Source organism: Mustela nigripes, chromosome 4 (genome assembly GCF_022355385.1).
Source record: "Mustela nigripes isolate SB6536 chromosome 4, MUSNIG.SB6536, whole genome shotgun sequence".
Lineage (NCBI taxonomy): Eukaryota > Metazoa > Chordata > Mammalia > Carnivora > Mustelidae > Mustela > Mustela nigripes.
This window is the reverse complement of record NC_081560.1, coordinates 110,935,553-110,960,986: the sequence shown is the minus strand read 5'-3', so window position 1 is coordinate 110,960,986 and position 25,434 is coordinate 110,935,553. Positions and strand designations below refer to the sequence as shown.

At 43.7% G+C, this 25,434-nt stretch overlaps 1 protein-coding gene across 2 annotated transcripts in view; it reads right to left on the bottom strand.

Annotated features, from left to right (window-relative positions):
* The window catches only part of PCNX2 (pecanex 2), a 313,350-nt gene that overhangs the window by 57,148 nt on the left and 230,768 nt on the right, over window positions 1–25,434 (bottom strand). For both annotated transcript variants that reach the window (XM_059397306.1, XM_059397305.1), the window contains exon 23: window positions 21,153–21,282. In XM_059397306.1, the coding sequence (XP_059253289.1) occupies window positions 21,153–21,282 (130 nt within the window). The remainder of the gene's footprint in view (window positions 1–21,152; window positions 21,283–25,434) is intronic.

Sequence of the window (25,434 nt, the reverse complement as noted above, 5' to 3'; positions counted from 1 at the left end):
AGACTATTTATGGGAGAATTATTCCTGTTTCTCTTTCGATGGGGAAGTGTGACTGGCTAAAATCAGAAGTCTGATGGGTGTCTGTTCATACAGCAAACCCAGAATGGAGTTATGGATGGACTGTTGTTCGATTCATGGGACAGGATGGCCTTAGAAAAATCTAGACAAAAGAAGGTAGCTAGAGCTGAAATAGAAGGACGCTGTTACCTCTTTAACTGGATACAGACACAAGGTTCCTTCAGGTTTGTTTCGCATCTTTAATTTTTGCTGCCACTGACATACTGGTTCTCTCTAAGCCAGCGCTGCTCTTCTGGCAGCTGGGTCACCATGTGACTCACATGACTTGGCAGGAGAGAAACTTCTTGAGGGCATAGGGTTGTACAGCTGGCATCGTGGGCTCTTCCTGAGGACAGACATTCATATGGGAGGTATCGTCTAGTTCTGGTTCCCAGTACCTTAGGGATTCGCTGTTTGGGATCCCAAACTAAAGGTGGGAGGTCTTTTGGGTGGCTGGGTAACACAGTCGGGTAAGCATCGAGCTCTTGCTTTTGGTGCAAGCCATGATCTCAGGGCTATGAGATGGAGCCCTGTGGGGCTGCTTGGGATTCTTTCTCCCCCTGCCCCTCCCACTTGTACACTCCCTCTCTTTCACATAAATAAATCTTTAAAAAAAAAAAAAAGGTGGGAGGGTCTTTGTCAATGCAGCCACCTTTGATGGCCTGGGCTTTGATTTCTAACCCCACCTGAAGGTAACAGAGCAATGCTGAGTAGTGTCAGTGAAAGCCAGTTAAAACAGAAGGCTGAAATAATATTAAGAGTCTCATAACATAGTACCCAGAATCTTGTCCAGATTTCAATAGAAAATTACTTGTCATAATGCAAAGCAAGAAGATCTCAGAGTAAAAAATGACAATTAATGGATGCCACACTGAGATAACAGAAATGAGAGAATTATCCGACAAAGATTTGGAATTAGTGTTCATAAAATTCTTCAATAAGCAACTAAGAATACTTCTGGAACAAAGGAAAAAATAGAATCTCAACCAAAAAAATAGAAAGTCAGCAAGGAAATAGAAGAAACAAGAAGAACCAAATAGAAATTTTCTAAGTAAAAATATACAATAGAAGCAAATACAAAATAATGCAAAATATATGTGCAAAATAAAAAACTCAAAGGAAGGACTCAGTTCCAAAATGACAGAGAAACGAATTAATGAACTGGAAGACAGAACAATAGATAAATAATCTGAATAAAGGAGAGAAAATAGATTGAAATAGCATAAACAGTCTCAGATACCTGTGGGATTATTGACAAAAGATTTAACATTCTGGTCATCAGAGTTCCATAAGAAGAGGAGAAATTGGTGATAAACTCAAGGAAGCTCACACCAAGACACATCACAGTCAAGCATATACCAAGGCAGAACATAACTGGGAACATAAAATTATCTCAACAAATTTTTAAAAACTGAAATAATGCCAAGTGTATTTTCCAACCATAATGAACTCAAACTAGAAATCAATAACTGAAAGATAACAAGAAAATATTCAAACAGTTGCAAACTAAACAATACAATTATTTTCTTTTTTTTTTTTTTAAGATTAATTTATTTTAGAGAGAGATCACATGCAACCATGAAGTGGAAGGACAGAGGGAGAGAAAAGGAGAATCCAAGAAGACTCCATGCTGAGCACAGAGCCCGAGGTGAGGCTCAATCCCACGACCCTGGGATCATGACCTGAGCAGAAACCAAGGGTTGGATGCTCAACCGACTTCACATTAAGGTGTCCCAAACAACACAATTCTAAATAACTCGTTTCAATGATAAAGTTTCAGTGGCAATGAAAATGAATTAAATTGAAAGAAAATGAAAACAGAACATATCAATACTGGTGAATCAATACATATCAATACAGCTAAATCAGTAGCGAAAATTCACTAAGTACATACATAACAGAAGAGGAAAAGTCTCAAATTAATCTAATTTTCCACCTCAAGTATCTAGAAAAAGAGGAGCAAAAGAAACCCAAATAAAGCATAAGGAAAAAAGTAAGGAATAAAAAGCAGCGAAATTGAAAACAAAATAAAAAATTGAGAAAAACACAGAGAACCAGTTTTTTGAAAATGTCAATTAAGTTGACAAATCTCTAGCAAGCCTGACCTGCACACCACCCTCCAAAAGAGAAAGAGAGAGACAGAACACAAGTTATCAATATATTGCCAACACTGAAGATATCAAAGGGATAAAGGGAAACTACAAATAATTTCGTATGCATAAATTTTATAATGTAGATGAAACGGACCAATTCCTCAAAAATCACTAGTTGCTACAACTTACCTGTTAGGAAATAGATCATTTGAATAGCCCTCTACCTATTAAGGAAATTCAATTGGCAATCTAAAAACTCCTCAAGTAAAACAATAAAATAAAATAAATAAACTAAATAAACAAATAAATAAACAAAATAAATGAATAAAAAATAAAACAAATACTCAAATAAAACAAAGCACTGATGCTTTTACCAGAGAATTCTAACACATGTTTAAAAAAGAACAAACACCTGTTATACACATTCATCTCCAGAAATTGCAAGAGGAAGAGACAATTCCCAATTTATTTTAAGAAACTAGTATTACCCTGATACTAAAGCTTGGCAAAGATAGAATAAAGAAACAGTAAAACTACAAATTCCCGGAGTTTAAGTCTGGTTTAGCATATGAAAATCAGTCAATGTAATCCATCATACTGACAGGCTAAAGAAGAAAAAAAATCACATGATTGTGTCAATTTGTGCAGAAAAAAGTAGTTGACTGATTCACAACTAAAAAAAATATTCAGGGGGGCACCTGGGTGGCTCAGTGGGTTAAAGCCTCTGCCTTCAGCTCAGGTCATGATCTCAGAGTCCTGGGATCGAGCCCCACATCGGGCTCTCTGCTCAGCGGAGAGCCTGCTTCCTCCTCTCTCTTTCTGCCTGCCTCTCTGCCTACTTGTGATCTCTGTCTGTCAAATAAATAAATAAAATCTTTAAAAAAATATTCATAAAAATGGGAATAGAAAGGAACTTCTTCACTTGATAAAGACATCTACTAAAGAGTTGTAGCTAACATCACACTTAATGGTGAAAGACTGAACGCTTCCCCCATATGACTGAGAAGAATACAAATATGTCCACTTTAATAACTCTTATTCAACACAGTGCTAAAGTTCTCACCAGGGCACTGAGATAAGAAAAGCAAGTAAAAGGCACACAGTTTTGAAAGAAAGAAATAAATCAAAACAGCACATATTTGTTGATGACATGATTATTGACATAGAAATTCCAAAGAATCTACAAAAAGAACACAAAACAAAACAAAAAACTAGACCAGTAAGTGAGCTCAGTTTGGTTTCAGGGTATAAGATAAGTGTACAAAAATGAAATGTATTTCTATGTAGTAACAATGGACACCAAAATTTTTAAAAAATATATTTACAATCACTCAAAAAAGGAGGAAATATTTAGGCTCTGTTAAATATAGCAAAACATATATGGGCTTGTATGCTGAGTACAAGTATGCTGATGAAAGTAATAAAAGGAGCTCTAATCAAATGGAGAGATGTACCATATTCATGGATTGGAAGACTCCATATAGTAAAGATGCCAGTTCTTTCCAAACTGACATAAAGGTTTAGCACGCTTTCTGTCAAAATTCCACAATATTTTTTTTTGTAGATATTTAAGGAAGAACACCAATGAAACAAAATCTTTTCCAAAAAATGGAAAAGGAGAGGATACTTCCCAGTTCATTTTATGAAGGTAGCATTATTCTGTTAACAAAACTAAGGACAGTACAAGAAAGAGAAGAGAAGGAAAGAAGGAAGAAAGTAGGGATGAAGGGAACAGGAGGGAGAGAGGAGAAAGCTACAGAAAATTCCCCAAGAATTTAGAATCAAAAATATACATTTATAGATAGAAACTATTCTAAAATATATATGAAAGGACAGAAAAATAATGACAGCTAAAACAATCTTGAAACAAAAAGAAGTGGGAATTTACTCGATTTCAAGGCTTATTACATAACTTTAGTGATAAAGGCTATATAGGATTGGTGAAGGGAATTACACATAGATCAATGAAACAAAAAGGAGAACCAAAAATAGACCCACACAAACTTATCCTACTTATTTCTTTTAAAAATATTTAGGTAAAATTTGTTTAACATAAAATTCACAATTTGACATTTCAAAGCAACAATGTATTGGCTTTTAATACTCACAATGTTGTGTGACCGTCACCACTACATTTCATATAAATGAAATCACACTATATGCAGCATTCGTGTCCAGTTTCTTTAGTTTTTCATAATGTTTTCAAAGTTCATCTATGTTGTATCATGTATCAGAATCCCATTCTTTTTAATGGCTAAATAACATTCCATTGTATAATGTATGACATTTTGTCAATTCATCAGATAATGACATTTGGGTTGTTTCCACTTCTTGGCTAGTATGAACAATGATTCTAGAACACGAACTCCATGCACAAGTTTTTGTTTGAAAACCTTCTTTGAAATGTCCTTGGACGAATACTTCAGAGTGGAATTGTCTCTTTTTCATCATGCTCTTCAGTGTAAAAAGGTTTTAATTTCAATGATCTAATTTTTCTTTTGTTGCTTGTGACTTTGGTGTTTAAGAATTCATTGCAAATCCAAGAGTTTCACAGTTTCAGCTTTTTACACTCAAGTCTGAGTCATTTTGATTTATTTTTTATGTATGGTGTGATGTAAGGGTTCAACTACATTCTTTGGCAAGTGGATATCCAGTTGTCCCGGCATTATTTGTTGAAAAGACTGTCCTTTCCCCCACTGAATGGTCCTGGCACTCTCGTGGAAAGTCAATTGACTACAGATGTACAAATTTATTCTTGGACTCTCGAGTCTACTCTATTAATCTGTATGTCCACCCTTGTACCTGTAACACATTGTTTTGTAGTAACACTGTGACCTTACAGTAAGTTTCGAAATTGGGAAGTGTGAGTCCTCCAACTTCTGTTTCTAAAAATTGTTCTGGCTACTTCAGGGTCCCTTGGAGTTTCACAGGAATTTTAGGAAAGTTGTCTTTTTACACAAAAAAGGCAGTTGTAATTTTTGACAGGAATTAATTGAATCTGTAGACCAATCAGAGGAATTCCACATTCTTAAGTCTTTAAATTGCTGAACATGGGATGTCTTTCCATTTATTTGTCTTCTTTCAACGATGTTTCTTGTTTTTGGTGTTCATGTTTTCCACTTCTAGCTCATCGAGGCTAATCTGTTAGCATACAGTAGTTTATAGAATGCTCTTGTAATCCTTTTATTTATGTAAGGTTCGTAGTAGTGTCCTCACTTTTATTTGTCATTATAGTAATTTGTCTTCTCTCATTTTTTCTTGGTCATTCAAGATAAAGATTTGTCAATGTTACCGATATTTTCAAAGAACCATTTTGTGTGTCACCTATTCTCCCTATTGTTTATCTACTCTCCATTTCATTTGTTCCCATGCTAATCTTCATCATTTTCTGTTGTCTGTTTGCTTTGGGTTTACTTTTTCTTTTTCTACTCATTTAAGGTGGAAGGTTAGGTGAATGACTTGAGATTTTTCTAATTTTTTTAATGTAAATATTTAATGGTCTGAATTTCCCTCTGATCACTGTTTTTGCTACATCCCATAAATTTTCATATGTTATGTTTCCATTTTATTCCATCAAAAAATATATATTTTTAAAATTTTCTCTTGTCACTTCCTCCTTGACCCATTGGTTGTTTGAGACTGTTTTATTTGACACATATTTGGGGATTTTCCAAGTTTCCTCTTGCTGTTGATTTATAATTTCATTCCATTGTGGTTGGAGAACATATGTTGTACAATTTCAATCTTTTTTACATTTACTGAGGTTTGTTTTATGGTCTAGCACTGGATCTATCATGGAGAAGAGTCCATGTGTCCTTGACAGGAAAGTCTTTTCAAAAACTTTTTCCTGAAAAAATACTCTGTTAGGTGGATAAAAAGCATGGTACCTGGAGAAAGTATTTTCAAGCTACATACCCCACAAACTACTAGTATCTAGAATATATAAAGAACTCTCAAAACTCAACAGTTAAAAATCTAGAAAACAAGTACAAGACTTGAACAAACTGTTCCCTGAAGAGATTATACCAATGGCAAACATGCTCAGAAGATGTTCAACACCATAAGTCATTAAGGAAATATAAACGAAAACCACTATGAGAGATCAGTATATACCTGTCAGAATGGCTAAAAGTAAGAATAGTAAAAACACCTGCCAAAGATCTGGTGAGTCTGGATTTTTCAGACATTGCTGGGGGGGGGGGGAGGTAAAAGGGCATACAGCTCCCCTAAGAAAGTTTGGTAGTTTCTTAAAACACTAACATATGACAATTGCAGTCCTAGGCAATTATCCCAAAGAAGTGAAAACTTGTGTTCACTCAAAATGTCCATAGCAGCTATATTCATTATAGCCCCAAACTGAAGACACCACAGATGTCTGTCCCTCAACAGGTGAGTTGTTTGATAAAGAGACTGTGGTATATCCATACACTTGGTATTAAAAAGGGGAAACTACTGACACATACAATGATTTGAATGACATGCACTGAACTATGGGGAGTGAAAACAACTAATCCAGGGCATGGGTGGCTCAGTCAGTTAAGTGGCCAGCTCTTGATTTTGGCTCAGGTCAGGATCTCAGGGTCTTGAGATCGAGCCCCACGTTCAAGTTCAGGGAGAAGTCTGCTTGAGATTCTCTTTCCTCTCCCTCTGCCCTCCCCACTCTGTCTCTCCCTCTCTCTCTCCCTCTAATTCCCTCTCTTTCTCAAACACTTCTCTCTCAAAAAAATAAATAAGTCTTAAAAAAAAAAAGAAAACAGCTAACCCCACAAGGATAAATACTGTATGATCCCAGTCATATAACATTCTTGAAATGACAAGATTACAGAGTTGGAAAATGGATTAATAGTTGATAGGATGTCGCCTGGGTGGCTCAGTGGGTTAAAGCCTCTGCCTTCGGCTCAGGTCATGTGATCTGAGGGTTCTGGAATTGAGTCCCACATTGGGCTCTCTGCTCAGCAGGGAGTCTGCTTCCCTCCACACTCCACTCTGCCTGCTTCTCTGCCTACTTGTGATCTCTGTCTGTCAAATAAATAAATAAAATCTTTTAAAAAAATAGTTGATAGGAATTAAGAAGGTGGTAGCGGCAACAAGGACGAGCATGAGCGTATGAGAGGGACAACAGGAGAGATCTTTGTGGTGGTAGAAAAACTCTGTATCTTGAGTTTATCAACACCAATATTCTGATTGTGACAGTTCTGCAAGATGTTAACATCTGTAAACTGGGTGAAGGTTATACAGGGGATCTCTCTGTATTATTTCTTTCAACTATACATGAATCAATAAAGAGAAAGAGCCTAAATTTTTTTTAAAATAAAAAAATATCATAGCTAAGAGCAGGCCTGAATTTCATTACTGTAATAATAACCCACTCAAGTGCAATTTTCATTTCTGATCCAAACTCACTTACATTTCCAATTAAGATCGCTTCTCCCATTTCAGCCAGAAGAATTCAAGATTATCCAACATTTCAAATACAGGATATGAAATCCAACTACTCATTCACTGGAAGGTCATAAATATTTAGGGGGTGAAAAGTGTTTCTTCTCTTTCTGCAAACGCAACTAATAAAAACAGTAATAAAAACATTCGTGTTGTATGCAGTTGGGCAGAGTCAGCCAAAGGGAGACTTGAATAAAGAAAGATGCAGAAGATTATAATGGATTCATAAAAATTAAATTATCAAGGAGGTGCTGGTTTTTTCCCAGGTTTAACATGCTTGATGGAAGGTTTTGACTTCTGCGTGCTATATCCTTCCGGTAGCAAGAAGTCTGATGTCATTTATGCAACAGTGTTTTAGAGTTGCGGGCGAAATTTCTCCTGGGAATGAAGACACATGGAGTTTGTTTTGTTTTGTTTTGTTTTGTTTTCATTAGTGACCAGTGGAATGCACAGGATTTGGATTAAGAGGAGCCCCCTGCCCAGCAAAAAGGACACGGTCATCCTTGGCAAGGAGCAGTCCCATCTGTGCAGGGGCGCACGCAGCCCTATGACTTCCCTGAGGTCCTCCCGCTGGCATGGCTGCTTATGTCTGGAGAGGCAGCAACGTGAAGAAGACCCCCTCTCTCAACACGCAGCCATGAGCACATGGAGTCGTTTTGTCACTGAGGGAGGAAGCACTTAATAAAAGCCTGCCCGCGCGCTCCCCGCTGAGACGGACTTCGCTTTTCCTTTGCCGTTCTCGTCCCTTCCAGATCATGGCATGGTCCTCTGCTCACGTTCCATACCCCCAACACTGAAACTGGAATTTTAAGTGAATAAAACTGGATTTCTGTTTCTAACTTGGTTAATGACTTATTAACCTGTGTGAGGGGTGTAAAGGGGAGCATCGCTTGATTTTTCTGATCCCCTGGTGTCTCCGTGAATACAGTGGCAACTAAACATTGCACAGGACTTGAGGTAGGAAATTAAAATGCAGAGCTGCACTGGTGACCACCAACCTACGCAAAATGAATCAAAGAATCACTTTAACCTTGTGATGGGCCAGTCACCCCAGGGAACGATGAGAGAGCAGAAAAGCCTCTTGATTTCCCTGCATCAGTATATTCGGGGATGGATTTTTCTGTAATGGGGAAAAAGGAATAGTCAAGTTTACCCTGAAAATGTTTTCCATATTGATTTTTCGAATCCTGAAATAGTTTGTGTCCAGTCTTGGCTCCGGGAGCTCAAGGACAACACGGAGCAGATAAAATCGGTTCATTCCTCGCTCCCAGTTGTCCTGCATTTGCCCAGCCTTTCCCCAAGTTATTTTTAAAAATTTATTACTAAAGTACAGTTGACCCACAATTTTATTTTGGTTTCAGGTGGACGACACGGTGATTCGATAATGCTCTACATTACACAATGCTCCCCACACAGCATTATTACAATATTATTAATTTACTGACTATATTCCTCTACTTATGACTAAATGCTGTACTTTAAATCCCTGCAGCTTATTTATTTAATCACTGGATTTTTGTACCTGTGAATTCCCTTCACCTCTTTCACCCCTTCCCCCTCATCTACCTCTTTTCTGAAAAACACCAGTTTGTTTTCTGCGTTTATAAGACTATATTTTTTTATTTGTTTTTTTATTTGCTCATTTGTTTTGCTGTATAGAGTGCACATATACGTGAAATCATATGATAGTTCTCTTTCTCTGACTTATTTCACTTAGCATAATACCTTCTAGGCCCATCCATGTCATTGCAAGCAGCAAGAGTCCATTCTTTTTTATGGCTAAGTAATATTCCATGATATGTATTTAGATCTAGATATATTAAGTAGAATATATATCTTCATTATCCATTCATATTTCAAAAGACACTTGGGTAGCTTCCGTATCTATTATAATAACTATTATAAATAACACTGTAAGCATAAGGGTGCACAAATCTCTTCAATGTAGTGCCAAAACAGGTTCTTTGGCAATGGTAAGAAAACCTTCTCCCTGCTGGCTGTTCTTTACCCATGATAACTCTACACAGAATGCTAGTATTCTCTCATTTTGGACTGCTCTTTAAAACTGCTTTTTTAAAAACTTCATTTCTTATCCAATTTTCTTTAAAACCCACTAAGAACTTTCTCTCCTTCCTCTTCCCCAAACTTCAAAGTATATCTCTCTCCAAAGCCTTCCCTGACACTAGGAAGTAAAATTTCTGCTCTATAACCTCTAAAACAAAGTCCTTTCTTCAGTGTAACATAAGAAGGCATCACAAATGGAAAAGGAATGTGATACATTAAATTAGCCTTGTTTTTATCAGATAATAGATTTTTCTTTTCTTAATTCTCCTGCATGTGATTATTTTTCCATCATTGGTCATTTTTCATCTATCTTGAAGGCGAGCATCAATCTACTTAAATGTTTACAGAGAGAAGCAAACATAGCAAGCCAGACACGACAAAGTATCATAAACCCGGTGAGCAGTGATGATGACAGAATGTTCCCAAAGGGACCAAAAAAAAAAAAAGAAGGAAAGAGTATAGCTTCCATGTCCATGTAATGTACTAATTTCATTAATCAGTTGGTACCGCTGTGTACCAGGAAGCAGCAACCATACACGAAGCCTGGACCAGGTCTCTCGGCTCTCAGTAAAGTAGGATTAAAGTCAGTCATGCTCTTGAAACCAGACTAAAGGAGCCCCGCCTGATCACTCGAAGGCTAAGAAATGAGTTTTTACCTAGAGCCTCAAATGCACACATTCCCCGTAGCCCAAAGCGGCCTGCCCACAGCCGAGTCCATTCATCACAGGAGAAGAGAACACACCGACCATGGCCGGCAACATCCATTTGGAGCATTGGCCGATAACAGGAAAGACCTAAAGTGCTCGAGGTTCTTGGGTTCTTGGGGATTAAACTTCCATTAGACAGAGGTCTTGATCTACACAATAAACTCCCTGCACTATTGTATATGTGATGCAATGCAATAAAAGAATTTGCAGATTTAATGTGGATTTAAGAGCTATTTCCTGCCTTCCTTTGTTTGGAAGAAATCAGCCCCATCTCTAACACTTCCCTAAAAGCCAGAGAAGGACGCCGCCTGCCCTCACTTGCTGCAGTGAAAAGGGTTCTGCTCCATGCTGTTATTGACTTACACCCCCCGAAACCATCCATCAACCTGACTCGGTCACAAAGCCTCGCTCCTGCATGACCTTGAAGTGTAGAGTCAGCAGCCCTAGACAGCCGGGGAGCAGGTGGGCATGTTGGACTCCTTCCTGCAGGCACATGGTCAACTTCACTACTCTGCACTTTTCAAATTCCTTAACCGCTCAGCAAAATGTAACAGGACCCTGAGCAAAATCATGCAACACAGCATAATGAATAATAAGCTCGAACCAGGGCTATTTGAGAAATTCACCGCCCTGGAGTTCCTCAAAAGCATCATCCTTCTGGAATACATTTGCATAATAGCTCTTCGCCACACCTGAAGTGTCAAACCTTACCCCTGGGTATGTGCGTGAGAGTTTTCTCAACCGTCAGCAAAACAGCACGATGGGGCCGAGTTTGTCATTTAGTTTCTCAGACACAACAGCTTTCAGACACAGACCAGAAATTCTGGTTGAGAAAAGTCGGAGGCAGAGAAGGGACGTGGAAAACGAGCATCAGACACGGGGCATGTGAGCTGTGGAACCAGGAAAGGCTCAAAACTCCCCATCTACCCGTCGGTCCTGGAGCCACCCAGGGGACGCCCAGAACCTTCTCTGGCTTCAAGCCTAGTTAGAACCATATCGTTCTGGTGATAAAGGTCTGACCTTCATGCTGTCATTCCCCCAAAATAAAAGGTCGAGAGGAAGAATCCCTTCGATAAAAGCCTTCCCTTGCTTTTATGATTGATTTCAAGTGGCAGAATACCCAACTGAAAATGACTTAAGCAAAATACAGAATTGGCTGGCTTACACAGCCCAAAGCTCTAGTAAGGCCCAGCGGGACCCCAGGGTAGAGGGTGCGTCATCAGAAATCAGTCTCCGCATCCCGTGCCCTGCATTCCTCTGTGTTTGCAGAATTCTCAGGCCAGTCTCGCTTTGCGGGGGTGAGAAGGCTGCCAAGGGCTTTAGGCCTGCACCCCCACCACCACCACCACCAAGGCTGGGGGAAAGAGAGGGCCAGCCTGACTGGCACAGCTCCCTGCCCCCGGGGCCCCAGAACTCACTGGGGCAGGCAGAAACAACAGATCTCTGGGACTCTGGAGTGAACTCTGTCTTTCCATTGCCCGGGGCCTTTGGCCACCCTGTCACTTGCTTGTCTGTTTCTTACCTGAGGCCTAAAGTCCGGAGACTTTATGCGGAGATTGTATGCAGAGCTAAGTTCAGAGGGAAGAGAAACCCAAGGTCGGCCCAGCACGGCTGCGCATGCTCAGTCAGCCCCAAGTCCCAGCCGTTTGGCAGAGCTTCATGGACACTGGACTCTTGAGCAATTTGGCTTCTCAGTCAGCCTTGACACTTTCCTTTTACCATCGACGACTAAGAATGTTCCCGCTCGTATCTCTTTACTTCTTTCCTTCTGGGAAGTTTAGGACATGGTCCATATTCCTACCCTGGCTTCCCTGGGAGTCCCGTACCCACTGTTTCCCCAGACGTGGCCCTGCACTGGCTGAGCAGTGTTAGCGCCAAACACGTCTCTGTCATCAGTCTCACAGGGATTCCTAAGCATTTTTAAATCTCTTAAAATTCACGAACTTATATGTGCATCCAGAGAAGCCTGCATTGTCCTTTCTGTGGAGGGAGATTCCCGAAGACCTACCCTGAGCTCCTGGGGGAACTGAGGGCCTGTTTTCATGCCTTTCACAGTTGTCTGGAGTTACAGAACAGCCTGGAGAATGAAGGGCAAGTGGTGGCCTCCAAGAGGAATTTTTCAGATCAGCCATTTAAAAAGAAAATTCTCATCTTGAATGAGTTCGACCCCCTTTTGGGCCTGAGATTTGATTCAGGACTGCAGGTGGTAACTCGGTGCCCAGGAAGGGCCCGGATGCCGCATTTCTGCTCTAAACTTAGGGCTCCACTCCTGGAAAGGAGGCTCATGGTGGTCAGTGATCACAGATTTCCCTGTGTGGGAGATCCCATGCTCACGCTTCCTGGCTCGGGCTCTGGAGCTGCTGAGAGCCCGCTGGGCCAATGACGAGAGCCCGGGACGGAGGCAGCCCTGCTGAGAGCCACCCACCATGCCCCCCGGACCGAAGCCACTTCTGGAGTCAGGCCGGCTCAGGGAAGGGACCTCGGGGCCTGGGCGGCACTGCCTGTCCTTCGGCCCGGCTCCTCCTCTGAGCAGGGTGTTCGTGACGGCCCCTTTCCAGTCCCATGTGAACCCTCTAACGGATGTTCACTGAATCGCCTATAGTGTGGGAGGCATTTGAGAGGTTTGGGGACATAACGGAGAGCATTCAAACTTAGACTCACACCAGACCTGGTTTAAAGTCATGGCTCAGTCACCAATTTGTTCTGTGACCTTGGGCAAGTCATTTAACTTCCCAAGTTTCCCTTTTCTGATCTGTGAAATGAGAAAAATGAAATTTGACTTGCAGAATGGGTATATAGGCAAGAATGCATATATTTGGGAAGGTGTGCAGCTGTTTAGTAAATACAGAATGAGGACTAGTGCTGCGCTACTCCACTACCTGTGTAAGCACCAGTAGGAATGCCTCAGAGCCCAGCACATGCCTAGGCATGGCTCTGAGTCTAATTGCCCTAAGACATCTGAAAAAGGAGCCTCAAGGCTTTTATCACAGTATGTCCAGGCACTTTGTAAACATATCCAAATAAATTGTGGGGTAGCTTAATTGCAAGCTGAGATATGTAAATCCTACCCTGCATAATTGCAAATTTTAATTACAGTGCTCCATTTTACTATTAACCCATAAGCCGAATAAGCTTGCTGCTTTGCATTTAAGAAAAAAATTGCCTTTTGAGAAACTCCATGCTTTGCACAAAGATCTTACAAACCATGCTTAAAATAGCTCAGTGGGTAGAGAGCATCCAGAAAAATCTTCCCCATGGTGAAAAGGTAAAAAATAAAACGTGTGTTGAGAACTTCTTTCTTTGACTGCCTTGCCCAAGTCAGGCACACACGGCTTTGAGCATCCTCAGTAAGAAACCATGAGTGAGACGGAGATGCTGGTGGGTCTGCAGAGAGTGCAAGGGAGGGGCTGGAGAGATGATGAACGGTGTCATTGAAAAGGACCTCTATGGAGGGGACTGGGTGGCTCCGTGGGTTAAGCGTCCACCTTTAGTTCAGGTCGTGATCCCAGGGTCCTGGGATCAAGCCCCACATTGGACTCCCTGCTCAGTGGGGAGCCAGCTTCTCCCTCTCTTCCCCACCTGTGCTCCCTGTCACTCTCTCTGTCTCTCAAACAATTAAAATCTTAATTAAAAAAAAAAAAGAAGAAGAAAGAAATGTACCTCTATGGGCTGGAATATGAAAGCCAATGATGGATCAAGAGTTGGTAAAGGAAATGTAAATTTCTTTTTCTTTTTCTTTTTTTTTTTTGAGATTTCATTTATTTATTTGAAAGAGAGAACAAGCAAGCACACGCATGCAGAGGCAGAGGAAGAAGAAGAAAGAGACTCACCACTAAGCAGGGAGCCCAATGTGGGGCTCAATCCGAGAATCATCACCTGAGACAAAGGCACACACCTAAACGACTGAGCCACCCAGATGCCCTGGAAGTGTAAATTCCTGATTTTCACCAAACCGCACACATAAGATTGGCATGATGAAGGCCTGGCTTGGCACCACGTTAGTAAAATAATTGAGAGGTTTTAGATTTTAGAAGGTGAAAATGAAAGCAGAAAATATCTGGCTCACAGGAGGTCACATCTGTTGCGACCTGAGTAGATGGCATCTGGAATAGGCTAGAGGGGAGGGTTAGAGGCCATCCAGCAGACCTCTGGCTGAGGGCAGTGAGGCTTGCCCAGGTCTACACCAATTAAAACGCAGGTGGGGGGGACATCTGGGTGGCTCTGCCTTGGGCTCAGGTCATGGTCCCAGCGTCCTGGGTTCGAGTCCTGAATCGGGCTCCCTGCTCCTCAGGAAGCCTGCTTCTCCCTCTCCCACTCTCCCTGCTTGTGTTCTTGCTCTTGCTATCTCTCTGTCAAATAAATAAAATCTTAAAACACACACAGACACACACACAGATAGGAAGGGCTGTTGAGCCTGAGAGAGAGGGCAGTGAGGGGAGAGCACAGTCTTCCAAGCAGTGAAGGGCAGGATACACAGGAGGCAAGAGGATGCTAGTTGCTCTGGCAACAGCAGGTGCATCCAGGTGACTGTGGCATCCAGGTGAGGACACAAGGAACAGACCCTGCACAGAGGACAGCCTGGCAGCCATGGCAGACGAAGCTCACCCAGGGCTGCCTAAGAAGGCACAAGGGCTGCTCCGCCCAGAGTAGAAGAGGCTAGAGGACTCCCTTCCATGAGCAGTATGAGGGGGATTCTCTAACTCCAAGGGCCCATGCTAGCCCTGCTTCTGTATTCCAAACCCACGAGGGCACTGGGAAGTAACACAGCAAGATTCACAGGAGCCCACAGAGACTAGTTGAAATATTTGGATCACATAGTCTGTCTTTTGATAAACCACAAAATAATGATGCTTTAGAGATGTTTTTCAACTCAGGCAACTCTGCTGCTCAAAGCACAGCTCAAAGGCTCTGTGACGGGGTAAGACATCAAAAGAAACACAGCACTTAAAGGCGAAGACAAATATTTAAGGGGCATGTGACAGCGTGCTGTCTGTGGACTTGAGGTCACACGGTCTACACGTGTGTCTTTTCACCGGTTGGTAGGATGGTGCTCTGCCATTTCAGAAAGGATTTCTGATCGGCTGCAAGGACGTATAAAATACGTCTCGACGTAACTGAATTAAAAGTCTAATGAGAGAAGATAGAAATATAGGAAAGGGGAACAAAATTGGACAGGATTAAGGATAAAATCGCTGTACATAGAAATGACCTGCGCATTTACCACAGTGAACCATGTCTCATTTGGAATTAATGACTTCTGGAGGGGTGGAGAGCCTGCCACCCCATTTCACAGATGAGTTAACCGAGGCTCATGGACTAATTTCCCAAACACTTAACCAGGCATATGGGCCGGGTTCTGACGAACAACAAAGCTCAAAGTTTCTGACAAATGACCACTGCCGTGGGGAGAGCTGAGGATTAAGTAATGCTGATTATCTTCTCGCTAACTAGACTGGGACCAAGGACATGGAACAGAGAGGATGCTTCTGCAGACCATTCGCAGAGTGACTCCTGTTAGTTAAAGCCTAGCACAGCCCTCACATAGATACTTGGTGCTCATTTGTGGAGGATGATGCCCAGAATGATTTAACATTTTATTTCTAAAGATTTTATTCATCTGAGAGAGACGGAGAGAGCACAAGCCGGGGTGGGTGCGGGGAGGCAGAATGAGAAGGAGAGGGACCAGCAGATTCTCTGCTGAGTACAGAGCCAGACACAGGGCTCAATCCTGGGATCCTGGGATCATAACCTGATCTGAAGGCAGATGCTTAACCAACTGAGCCACCCAGATGCCCCTGACTTAGCTTTTATTTTTTTTAAGATTTTATTTATTTATTTGAGAGACAGAGATCACAAGTAGGCAGAGCTGCAGGCAGACAGAGAGAGGAGGAAGCAGGCTCCCCGCTGAGCAGAGAGCCCCATTTGGGCCTCGATCCCAGGACCCCGAGATCATGACCTGAGCTGAAGGCCGAGGCATAACCCACTGAGCCACCGAGGTGCCCCTGATTTAACATTTTAAAAGCAATCTGGAGAATGTGATAGAAATGTAACTGCCACGAAAGCCGTATTTGCCTTTCACGTGGTTGTTCTATGCGTCTCCTCACAGTGATGGGGTTTAATATCTTATACAAGACTTCTGATCTATCCCAACAGACTCATTATTAATGGAACTTTTCATTCATTAGGACTAAAAATAGTCAACTTCTTTAGGACCAAGATATTGGCCAGGATAACCAAAACACGAATCAATATTTCTAGCCTAAACATTTGTCTCATGGTCATAACAAAGTTTGGCTATTTAGTGATTGTTCATATGCAAGGAGAAGGGTGATAGATCATAATATCAGAATGTTTCTATCATACGGGGATTTATACACACAAGGCACATTACAATTTATAAATTACAGTGCATTTGTTGCCGTTGTCTGTAATTTAAGTGGAGACCCCGGGCAGAGCTCATCGAGACAGATTTTTAAGACCTTATTAGTTGAGAGAACATCATTTTAACAGGGAACTTCCTAACACTGGCAAATGAGACCGAGGTGAAGATCTCCTTTACCTTTTACACACTATCGCGGGACTCAGTTCGTTTAAGAACTAGACAACACCTACTATGCGCATAGCCTTTCAGCGACACAAGATGAAAAAGAAACAGGTCTAGACTTGGCGATAAGTATTATCTCTGCCAATCCTGGGTAGAATTTGCTGATGGCCACAGGCCACAGGTATTATAGCAGCCATCTTCCAAAGATAATACCTCTCACCTCAAAGGCCTCCTGAACCTAACCCCCTTTGAGTCCATCAAGACGTGGAATCTGGGTGGGTGTGGGTGGATGGGAATTGGAGAGGTCCCGGGGCAGGAAGGACACTTAGGTGGAGGACACAGCCCAAGGCAAGGCTTGGGATGAAAAAGCCACAATGTGTGAGGTGTGACAGAATGTTTTGGGTAATAAGCTGGAAATTGAGATTAAAACTGAGGAGGGTCTAGACCTGTGCTGTACATCGTGGTAGTCTCTAGACACATGTGGCTATTGAAATTGAATTCATTACAATTAAATAGAAGAAGTAAAAATTCAGGGGATAACTGGGGGCTTCAGTCCATGATGTGTCTGATTCCTAATTTCAGATCAGGTCACGATCTCTGGATTGTGAGATCGAGCCCTGCATCAGGCTCCTAGCTGGTCAAAGAACCTGCTTGAGATTCCCTCTCTCCCTGTCCCTCTGCTCCTCCCCTCCCCGGGCTCTCTCTCTCTAACAGAAAAAAAAAAAAAAAAAAATTCAGTTCCTCAGTCACATTGGCCCCATTTCAAATGGGTCATTAGCCATACCTGGACGGTAGGGCCGCCATATTGGACGGTGCAGGTGCACAGCATTCCCAGCACTGCAGAGCTCCTTACTTGACAGGGCTGGACCAGGTGGTATTCTTCTCTTCAGGCAGCTACGAGCCACCACAGGCCTCTGGGGCAGCATGGAACCTGATGCTCCATGTGCAGATCTGACCAGAGTGCAGGGGAGTCAGGAGGGCAGAGGACACATGTGTGTCCCAGGGAGAAGCAGTGTTGGGGAACAGGAAGCCTGTGGATTTCAAGATAGCCCAGGTGGGGGGAACCAGACTGGCTTGGAAATCACCAGGTGGCTGGTGATTTACTTATCAGTTCCTTAAGGTTCTGAAATGGTTTCATGGGGCACCTGTGGCTCAGTCGATGAGGTGTCTGCCTTCGGCTCAGGGCGTGATCCCAGAGTCCTGGGATCAAGTCCCACATTGGGCTCCCTGCTCAGCGAGGAGGACTGCTTCTCCCTCTCCCTCTGCCCTTCCCCTGCTTGTGCTCTCTCTCAAATAAATACATAAAATCTTTAAAAATTTTTAAAAAAAATATAAAATGGTTTCATTAGTGCTGGGCTCACTGGAGACTTGCAGGAACAAAGTCAGCTTTCAAAGGGCTGAGAGAAAGCCTGGAGGACTGGGAAGGCTGGCAAGTGAGGCAGCAGGGGTGGAGAGGGAGAAGAGGCCCAGGAGAAGGGACTGTGAGTGCAAGGGCCACAGCCCAGGCAGGGGGTGGCATGCCGGGGCACCCTCCGGCAGCATGTGCCCCCTAACTCCAGAGGAAGAGGATTTGTGATCAGCCTTTGAAAGCCAGGGGACGAGTAGTAACCAAGTCCACAGAATCCAAGACCTGGTAACCAAGTGTTCTGTTGTAGGCAGTGGGACAGTCATGGAGATGCAGGACAGCCACAGAGATGCTCTCCAGCCAGAAACCAGGCGGGCAGTCATTACCATTTGAAATAAAAGCCAACAGGGGCGCCTGGATAGCTCAGTGGGTTAAGCCGCTGCCTTCGGCTCAAGGTCATGATCTCAGAGTCCTGGGATCGAGTCCTGCATCGGGCTCTCTGCTCAGCAGAGAGCCTGCTTCCCTCTCTCTCTCTCTGCCTGCCTCTCTATCTACTTGTGATTTCTCTCTGTCAAATAAATAAATAAAATCTTTAAAAAAAAATAAAATAAAAAAAGAAAAACCAACAGTTTAAGATAGTCAGAATGAGCTTTCCAGAGCCTTTACAGGGATCCAGATGAGATTTCCTGCCATTTCCTTTCCTGATACCCTCCTCTTACTGTCCAGAACTCCATCACTGATCTTTTAAGCAGCTGGGCACAGGGCTCCGTGTTCTGATGTCCCACAAGGCGACCAGCCTGGGTTTTGCATCAGGAACTTTTTTCCCCAGCAGCACTGAACATTTTCCCCGAGTTGGCCCCTTCAGAGAGACCTCGTAAAGGCTGGACAGCCTTCCACATGCCTGCAGACCCCGCCCCATCCACAGCCAGGCCAAGTGAAGGCAGACCCCTCCCACACCTAACAGCGCTCAACCGAGTTCACAGCAGCTCACGACAGAATCAATTATTTGTGACACAGAGTAAGGAAATGGGGACCCTGCTCTAGAGGCCCATACACGCAAGGAGGCCCCAGAAGCCAACGGTTCAAGAACCAGACTGAAACCTGCAAGTGAAGAAACTGAGCAAACATGGACGTCCAGAAGCACCTTGCTCCCCACGTGAGTTAGGAGACCACCTGGCAATTAAACTCCCCCCAGAGCCTGTCCCCGCCCCCTTCCTGTCAGGGACCCTTAAAGCTCTGTCCAGCTCAATGGGGATGCATCTTGCTTATGTCAGATTCCAGGCCAGAAAGACTGACTCCTAATTTATCTGAGACTAGGAGACAAAAAGGAAATCTCTTGTAATAACAATCTTGTTTCAAGATTGTTGAAACAATCTTGCACTTTTCTGCATGGTTAAGGGCAAAGGCATTGCGGGGGTCCTCTATAGTGACAGGTGTAAATGCGGTTTTCAGAGCTCCAAAAAGATACCCCAACTTGTCTTCCCCTAAGGAAACTGAAAGTAACAAGCCCGTGCCTGTCATTTTTCTTTTACTCTCTGGCTCTGTAAATATGCTTGGTTTCTCCTTAAACACACACAAAATAGGACTTGTGTTTCTGTGCAAAATTTCACACAGGTACTCGTTGTACTGCAAAAATCCCACCTTTCTTGAATATGAGGATCGTGCCAGAGGGTCTCCCCACAGAGTCCTGCCACCCCCCCCATCCCTGGCCCCATAGGGACTTCGAGGCACAGCAGAGAAGAATCATAACAGTACAGGCTCACATGGGGCTCTATGTATATGAACCCATTTTCTCTTCACGGCAAGTCTGTGAAGTAGGTTCCTTCATTTTGCCCCCATTTTACAGAAGAGGAGAGAGAGAGACCTGAGGTCACCAGCGTTAGGTGGTAGAGGTGAGACATGAGCCCAGGTGGGCAGATGCCCCAGGCTGAGTTTTAATTACTCACCCCTACTGCCCGTCCCACAAGGGTGTGATTTTATGGTCGCAGGAACCCTCTAAGGGGAGAAACAGAAACCACAGACCTCCTACATTAGTGGTGTCTTGTATAGGACATCAAGAGCGCACCGTCAAGTGCCCGAGTCATGCAAAATGTCGTGTCAAAAATACCGTGGAAGGTCGACCAGGGTTTATGGGGCTCAGCGCAGGTATGGCTGAGGAGGGGAGGGTTCTGGAATAGTCCTTCTCCTCTGCCCCAGCTGAAGATGGACCGGCTCACTGGTGTTCTCCACGACCACCTGTCCGCAGCACCTTCCCCTCACTCCCCCCAAGCCCTCAGGAGTTCTGGAAAATTAGTTGGTGGAACATGACTCTGCCTTCACGCCTTCCCTTCAGAAGTAGGCGCCCCCACTGCATCACTGTTTGCTGGAGGAGGTTTGTGACTGGCCCGGCCACATAGTCAAGAAAAGGCATAAATAACTTCTGCAAGTTGAATGCTCTGGAACACCTGCGCTCTGGAACACCTGGTGTTCTCCATCGTGTTGAGCTGTGAAGTGCGCACACTTACACGCGACACGCTCAGGATGCTCACGGAAGGTACAGCCGACAGGGGACACGTGTCGTCCAGGGGCAATCCCCGCCGGGGGCTCCCTCAACAACCTTTCTGAGGGCAAATGCCAATACTTGGCAGAGGGAACTCATTTTTCCTGCGCGACCAACAAAACCCAGGCTGGTACCCGACTGTAGAGCTGCGATCAGACCTGTTCGGTTCAGAGCCCTGGCGCCCTCCCACCCCAATCCCACCCCCAGTGCTGAGCGATGAACAGAGGAAGCCTCCCGGGGGACACACTCAGCCCCCAGCCACCGGCGAGGCATGAAGGCTGAGCCCTGACACGGAGGAAGGTCAAGGAACATCAGGAAGCACGAATTTTAGCAAAGCACGTTAGCATCAACTTTAGGATCTTACTTGTAGTTTTTCTCCCAGAATTTCACTGGCCTGACATAGGAGGTGATGAAAATGACACTCCCGAGGAACGGGCTCAGTGGGGTAGAGAAGATGGAGGTGATCATCGTCTGAAAGAAAAGCATGGCAGAATCTGATAATTCGGAGTTAAGGCAAAAAAAAAACAAAAAACAAAAAAAACACCACTTTTTTCAGTGTCATTATGTATCGAAATATTATTTCAGATTTTGACTTGTTTATAGGAAAGCTGTTTTCTTGCCAAGGAAAGAAAAGATGGCATGTATGTGATCTCTCTGTGTACTGAGTCAGGGATATAAAACTTTCAGTAGGATCCCGCTAGGTCTCATTTCGCCAGCGTCAAAACCAAATGATTCTCATAAAAATCCCAGCGGTCTCAGGGTGATTTATGGCAAAGATGTAATATCTGAGGTTTGAAAAGAACAGTTTATTTTTACTAGGGTATCATTAGTGGGGCAAAACGCACTGTGCTATACTTGCTGAAGTATTAAGTAGCTTTATAAATAATTAAAATTAAATTACACATTTTAGAAGAAATAAATACCATTGTGTGAGAAGGTAGCATCTCTGTTTCTCAAAGACTCTCTTCACACTATTCAAAAAGTATGTTATGATATGTTGAACACTGATGGCTCGAGTCATGTCTGCTTTAAAAGCTAGAAGTGTAGACACATGAACTCACAGCATGTTACACGCTGCATGGGTTTCTCACTTACTGGTGGGACTCACTCTGACACACCCTGGTTGATCAGAAACATAACCGTCCAACATTAAAATCAGTACCGCTGCCATACTTGGACGAAGACCAGTGAACTGATCTCTAGAAGTCTGAGGAAGGTGCCCCGAGGGCTTGTCCCTCCCCAGTCTCTCTCCATCACTGGAGAACTGCTCCTAGTTGCCAATCCCACATGTCCCTGCGGTGCAGGGGTGACAGTGAGACCCATGGTTGAGGTGGCAGAGGCCAACAAGGTGCCAGACTGTCCAGGGCTTACATAGGCACCTTGTTCCTTGTCCCTTGTCCCTTCAGGTGGGGGCTCGGAGCGTCCCCCTACCAGTCTGATCTGATCTCCTACCAGGCTGATCTTCCCACCTCGAAGAGGGCTTTCTCTCAGCTGCACAAATGGAAGTCTTATTTCTTTAGCCTGTGTTCCGAAGGTTCTGGCACAAAGTAAGAAAGGAATGCCTGGCACAGACAGACTCTATGTGTCACTGACCATCAGGACATAGAAGTGACCCAGGCATCCAGATGCTTTCATTCCCTCTCAGCCACGTGCTGGTGGAGGGGTGGCCGTGGGGACCTCACCACCCGTTTACAGAATCCAGAAATGGAGAGCCTTGTGTGGTTGCAGACACATCCCCACGTTATTTTCAAAGACTTTAGCTCAGAGTTTTGCTTCAGGAATAACTGTATCTTTATTTTATTTTTTTCAACTTGCTATTTCCTTCCAAGCAACGCCAGGAGGGAATTGACATGTCCATCATTAATAATCCATTCTGGTGCTGATTTGTTTGGGTATCAAAAAGATCTCTATGGGGCTACAGTCTACATCCAATCCCTTTTATTTTGACCTGGGTTCACACACAGAGCTACAGAACAACGAGCTGCTGTGAGATCTGTCACCGCCATCCGTTTTCTCTTCATCGGAAAGCTGAAAATACCAAAATACCGGGTCACAAAACGCACCAAATAAACCATGACCCTTGTCTCGGGAAGAAAAGGGACCTGCACAGGGGATGTCATGGAGTAAAGGTACTGAAAAAAATGTGAGAAGGCAGAGCCACGGGAGGGATTTCTCTGATGGCAGGAGGGCTCAGGGTTGGGGGGTGGTGGTGTTGCAGAAAAACCAGGACAAAGCCCCATGGAGCTGGGGCTGGGCAGCCTCCCAGAGAGGCTGGCCCTGCTCTTCTCATTGATTCTACGTATTTCCCCCAAGAGTATGTCGTCCATTTGTCAAACGCCAGACGCAATTAGCCAGAAGCTACATCAGGAAAGCCGTGTGAAGCTGCAAATGAAGTTCAATGTGGTGGGAAAGGAAACACAGTTTAACAGGTCCGAGGTAGGGCAGACATGGATAGGTGCCCCCGGAGGTTGTTTTATTTAGGGGGAGATTGATAAAGAAATGCAGCACGCTCGGGCCAGATATGAAAGCCTGTGGCTGTAGCTGCTTGGGCAACGCCAGGAAATGGGGACTCCAATGACAGCCCACGCAGGAGCCCTCTTGGTTTCTTTCCCACGGGGACACGGTGACTCTGTCAAAAGCTTGTTGTAGTGTACAGTTAAAATGAAAACATCTACGTCAGTCCTTGAAGTTAGAAACAAATCATCCGAAGCTCGAAATGATGTTCCAAAGAGAAATTCCGCAGGCTTCCCAGTACACACGTCTAACAGAAATGATCTGGCTGTGCCTGCGTAACTACTAGAAGACAGTGGTCCTACATGGTCTGTACACATAGTTAAAGAGGGAGCATTCGCGTCCCTCCCTGGAGGTTACCAGCTCAGACACTAAGAGAGGATGTGCTAGTACTGGAAAAAGCAATTTACTAAACAGTGCCCCGCTGGCCTGAACGCTAATTCACTTCCAAAATGGAGCAAATTAGTCCCTTCCTGATGCCAGGATTGAACCCACAGCTTCTTAATAGAGTGATAAAATAACTAACATTTCAGAATTAGTCAGGATCCAGGCCTGGTGCTTAGGAACCTCAGGGCTTAGGAACCTCAGCACACACACCCGGTTTTCTAAAAGATTTCTCTTATTGTATTCAGAATGGTACAATATTGGCTTCCAGATAACCCGTATCTACCTTTACAACTAGTCAAGGATGGGAAGGTGTCCTGGGACAAGGGGGGAGGGGGTGACAGGTCCTGTCAGCTGTCACAAGACTGCAGTTGTCAGGCTCTAAGGTTACTTGGAAGGCTCTGTATCTTGCGGTGGGGGGGGGGGGGGTGTGTGGATGTCACTATCAGGAACAGGTTTAGGAACAAAAGCACAGGGACCCATCGAGCGTCCTCAAACAGAGCCACCAAAGGCCCAACGAAATCTACATCTCAGATGTTCACTTTCTTGAGAATGAGTCCGCCCACCAAGAAAACACTTAGATTTAACAAGCGCCGTGTGCCATGTGACGTAGACACTAACGCCGTTTTTATTCTTAGAGATGTTAAGCACCAGATACAAAGTGCTTGTGCGCGAACCAACGCACACCAACAGGTCAGGTAATTGAAAGTTATGGCTCCCAGAAGGGTCCTAACTCAGCTGCGGAACCACAAGGAGTAATTAGCATCGCTGAACTCATCTAACGAGGCATAAACAGGCACAAGAAATGCTACAGATCTGCGTGGGACTGAAGTTAGGATGAAACTGGGATTCACATTCTTTGTGCAGCTTCTCGACCCCAAATTTGCTTCACCCCATAGTTCTCATTCAGTAAACAGGCTTTCAACTCTAGGTAGGATGCCTGAGACGCACTTCAGAAATAAATAACTATCACCTCTCTTTGAGCTTGCTGTCTTTGTTTTAAAGGGCTCTTTAGAAAAACCAAAATTACTGGTATTGTAGAAAATGATTGCAGTTTGAGGGAAAAAGTGGCGGAGGAGCTCCCTCACACTTTGCAGTTTTTTTTCTTCCTTAGCTTGTTCTGCCAAATAACCTTGAAACATTTCAGAAATATCAATGCAGGTCTAAGAATAGGAGCACAGAACACCGTGCATTGTAAGGCCAGCTCCTGGTATGCTTGAAAGATGCTTGGAGAAGGGCACTGTTAAAAGCCTAGAATATTATCCTTTAACGATTACCCTACATATGTTTCCCTGCCTGTTCACGAAGTCCAGGTCCCGGAGACCGCTCGTGAGTTGTCTTAATGAGCCCTGTATGGACATTGTATGGAAGGAAGTTCTAGAACTGGGGGTCACACACGCCAGAGGGTAAGGATCCCAGGCAGGCTTTTGAAGATGAACACTCCAGGATCCACGCCCTGAAACATGATTTTAGAATTATGTGCTGGGCTCAGGGATTTCGTTATTTAACAAGCTCCTTTAGGAACTCCGAAATAAGTAATTCCCGAAGTGCATCGTGGAAAGCACACATTTAGAAAGTATAAATGAGGTGGGAAGGAAAACCTTTGAGGGCAAATTTGAGGCCTCAGTCTAGGCTATTTTTGTCTAATCTCTCTCTCTTCAAGCATATTTTTTCTTTTTATTAATCTCTCTCTCCTTATGCACACACCCTACATACAATTTCACTATCTGTGTCAAAGGGATCTCTCCAAG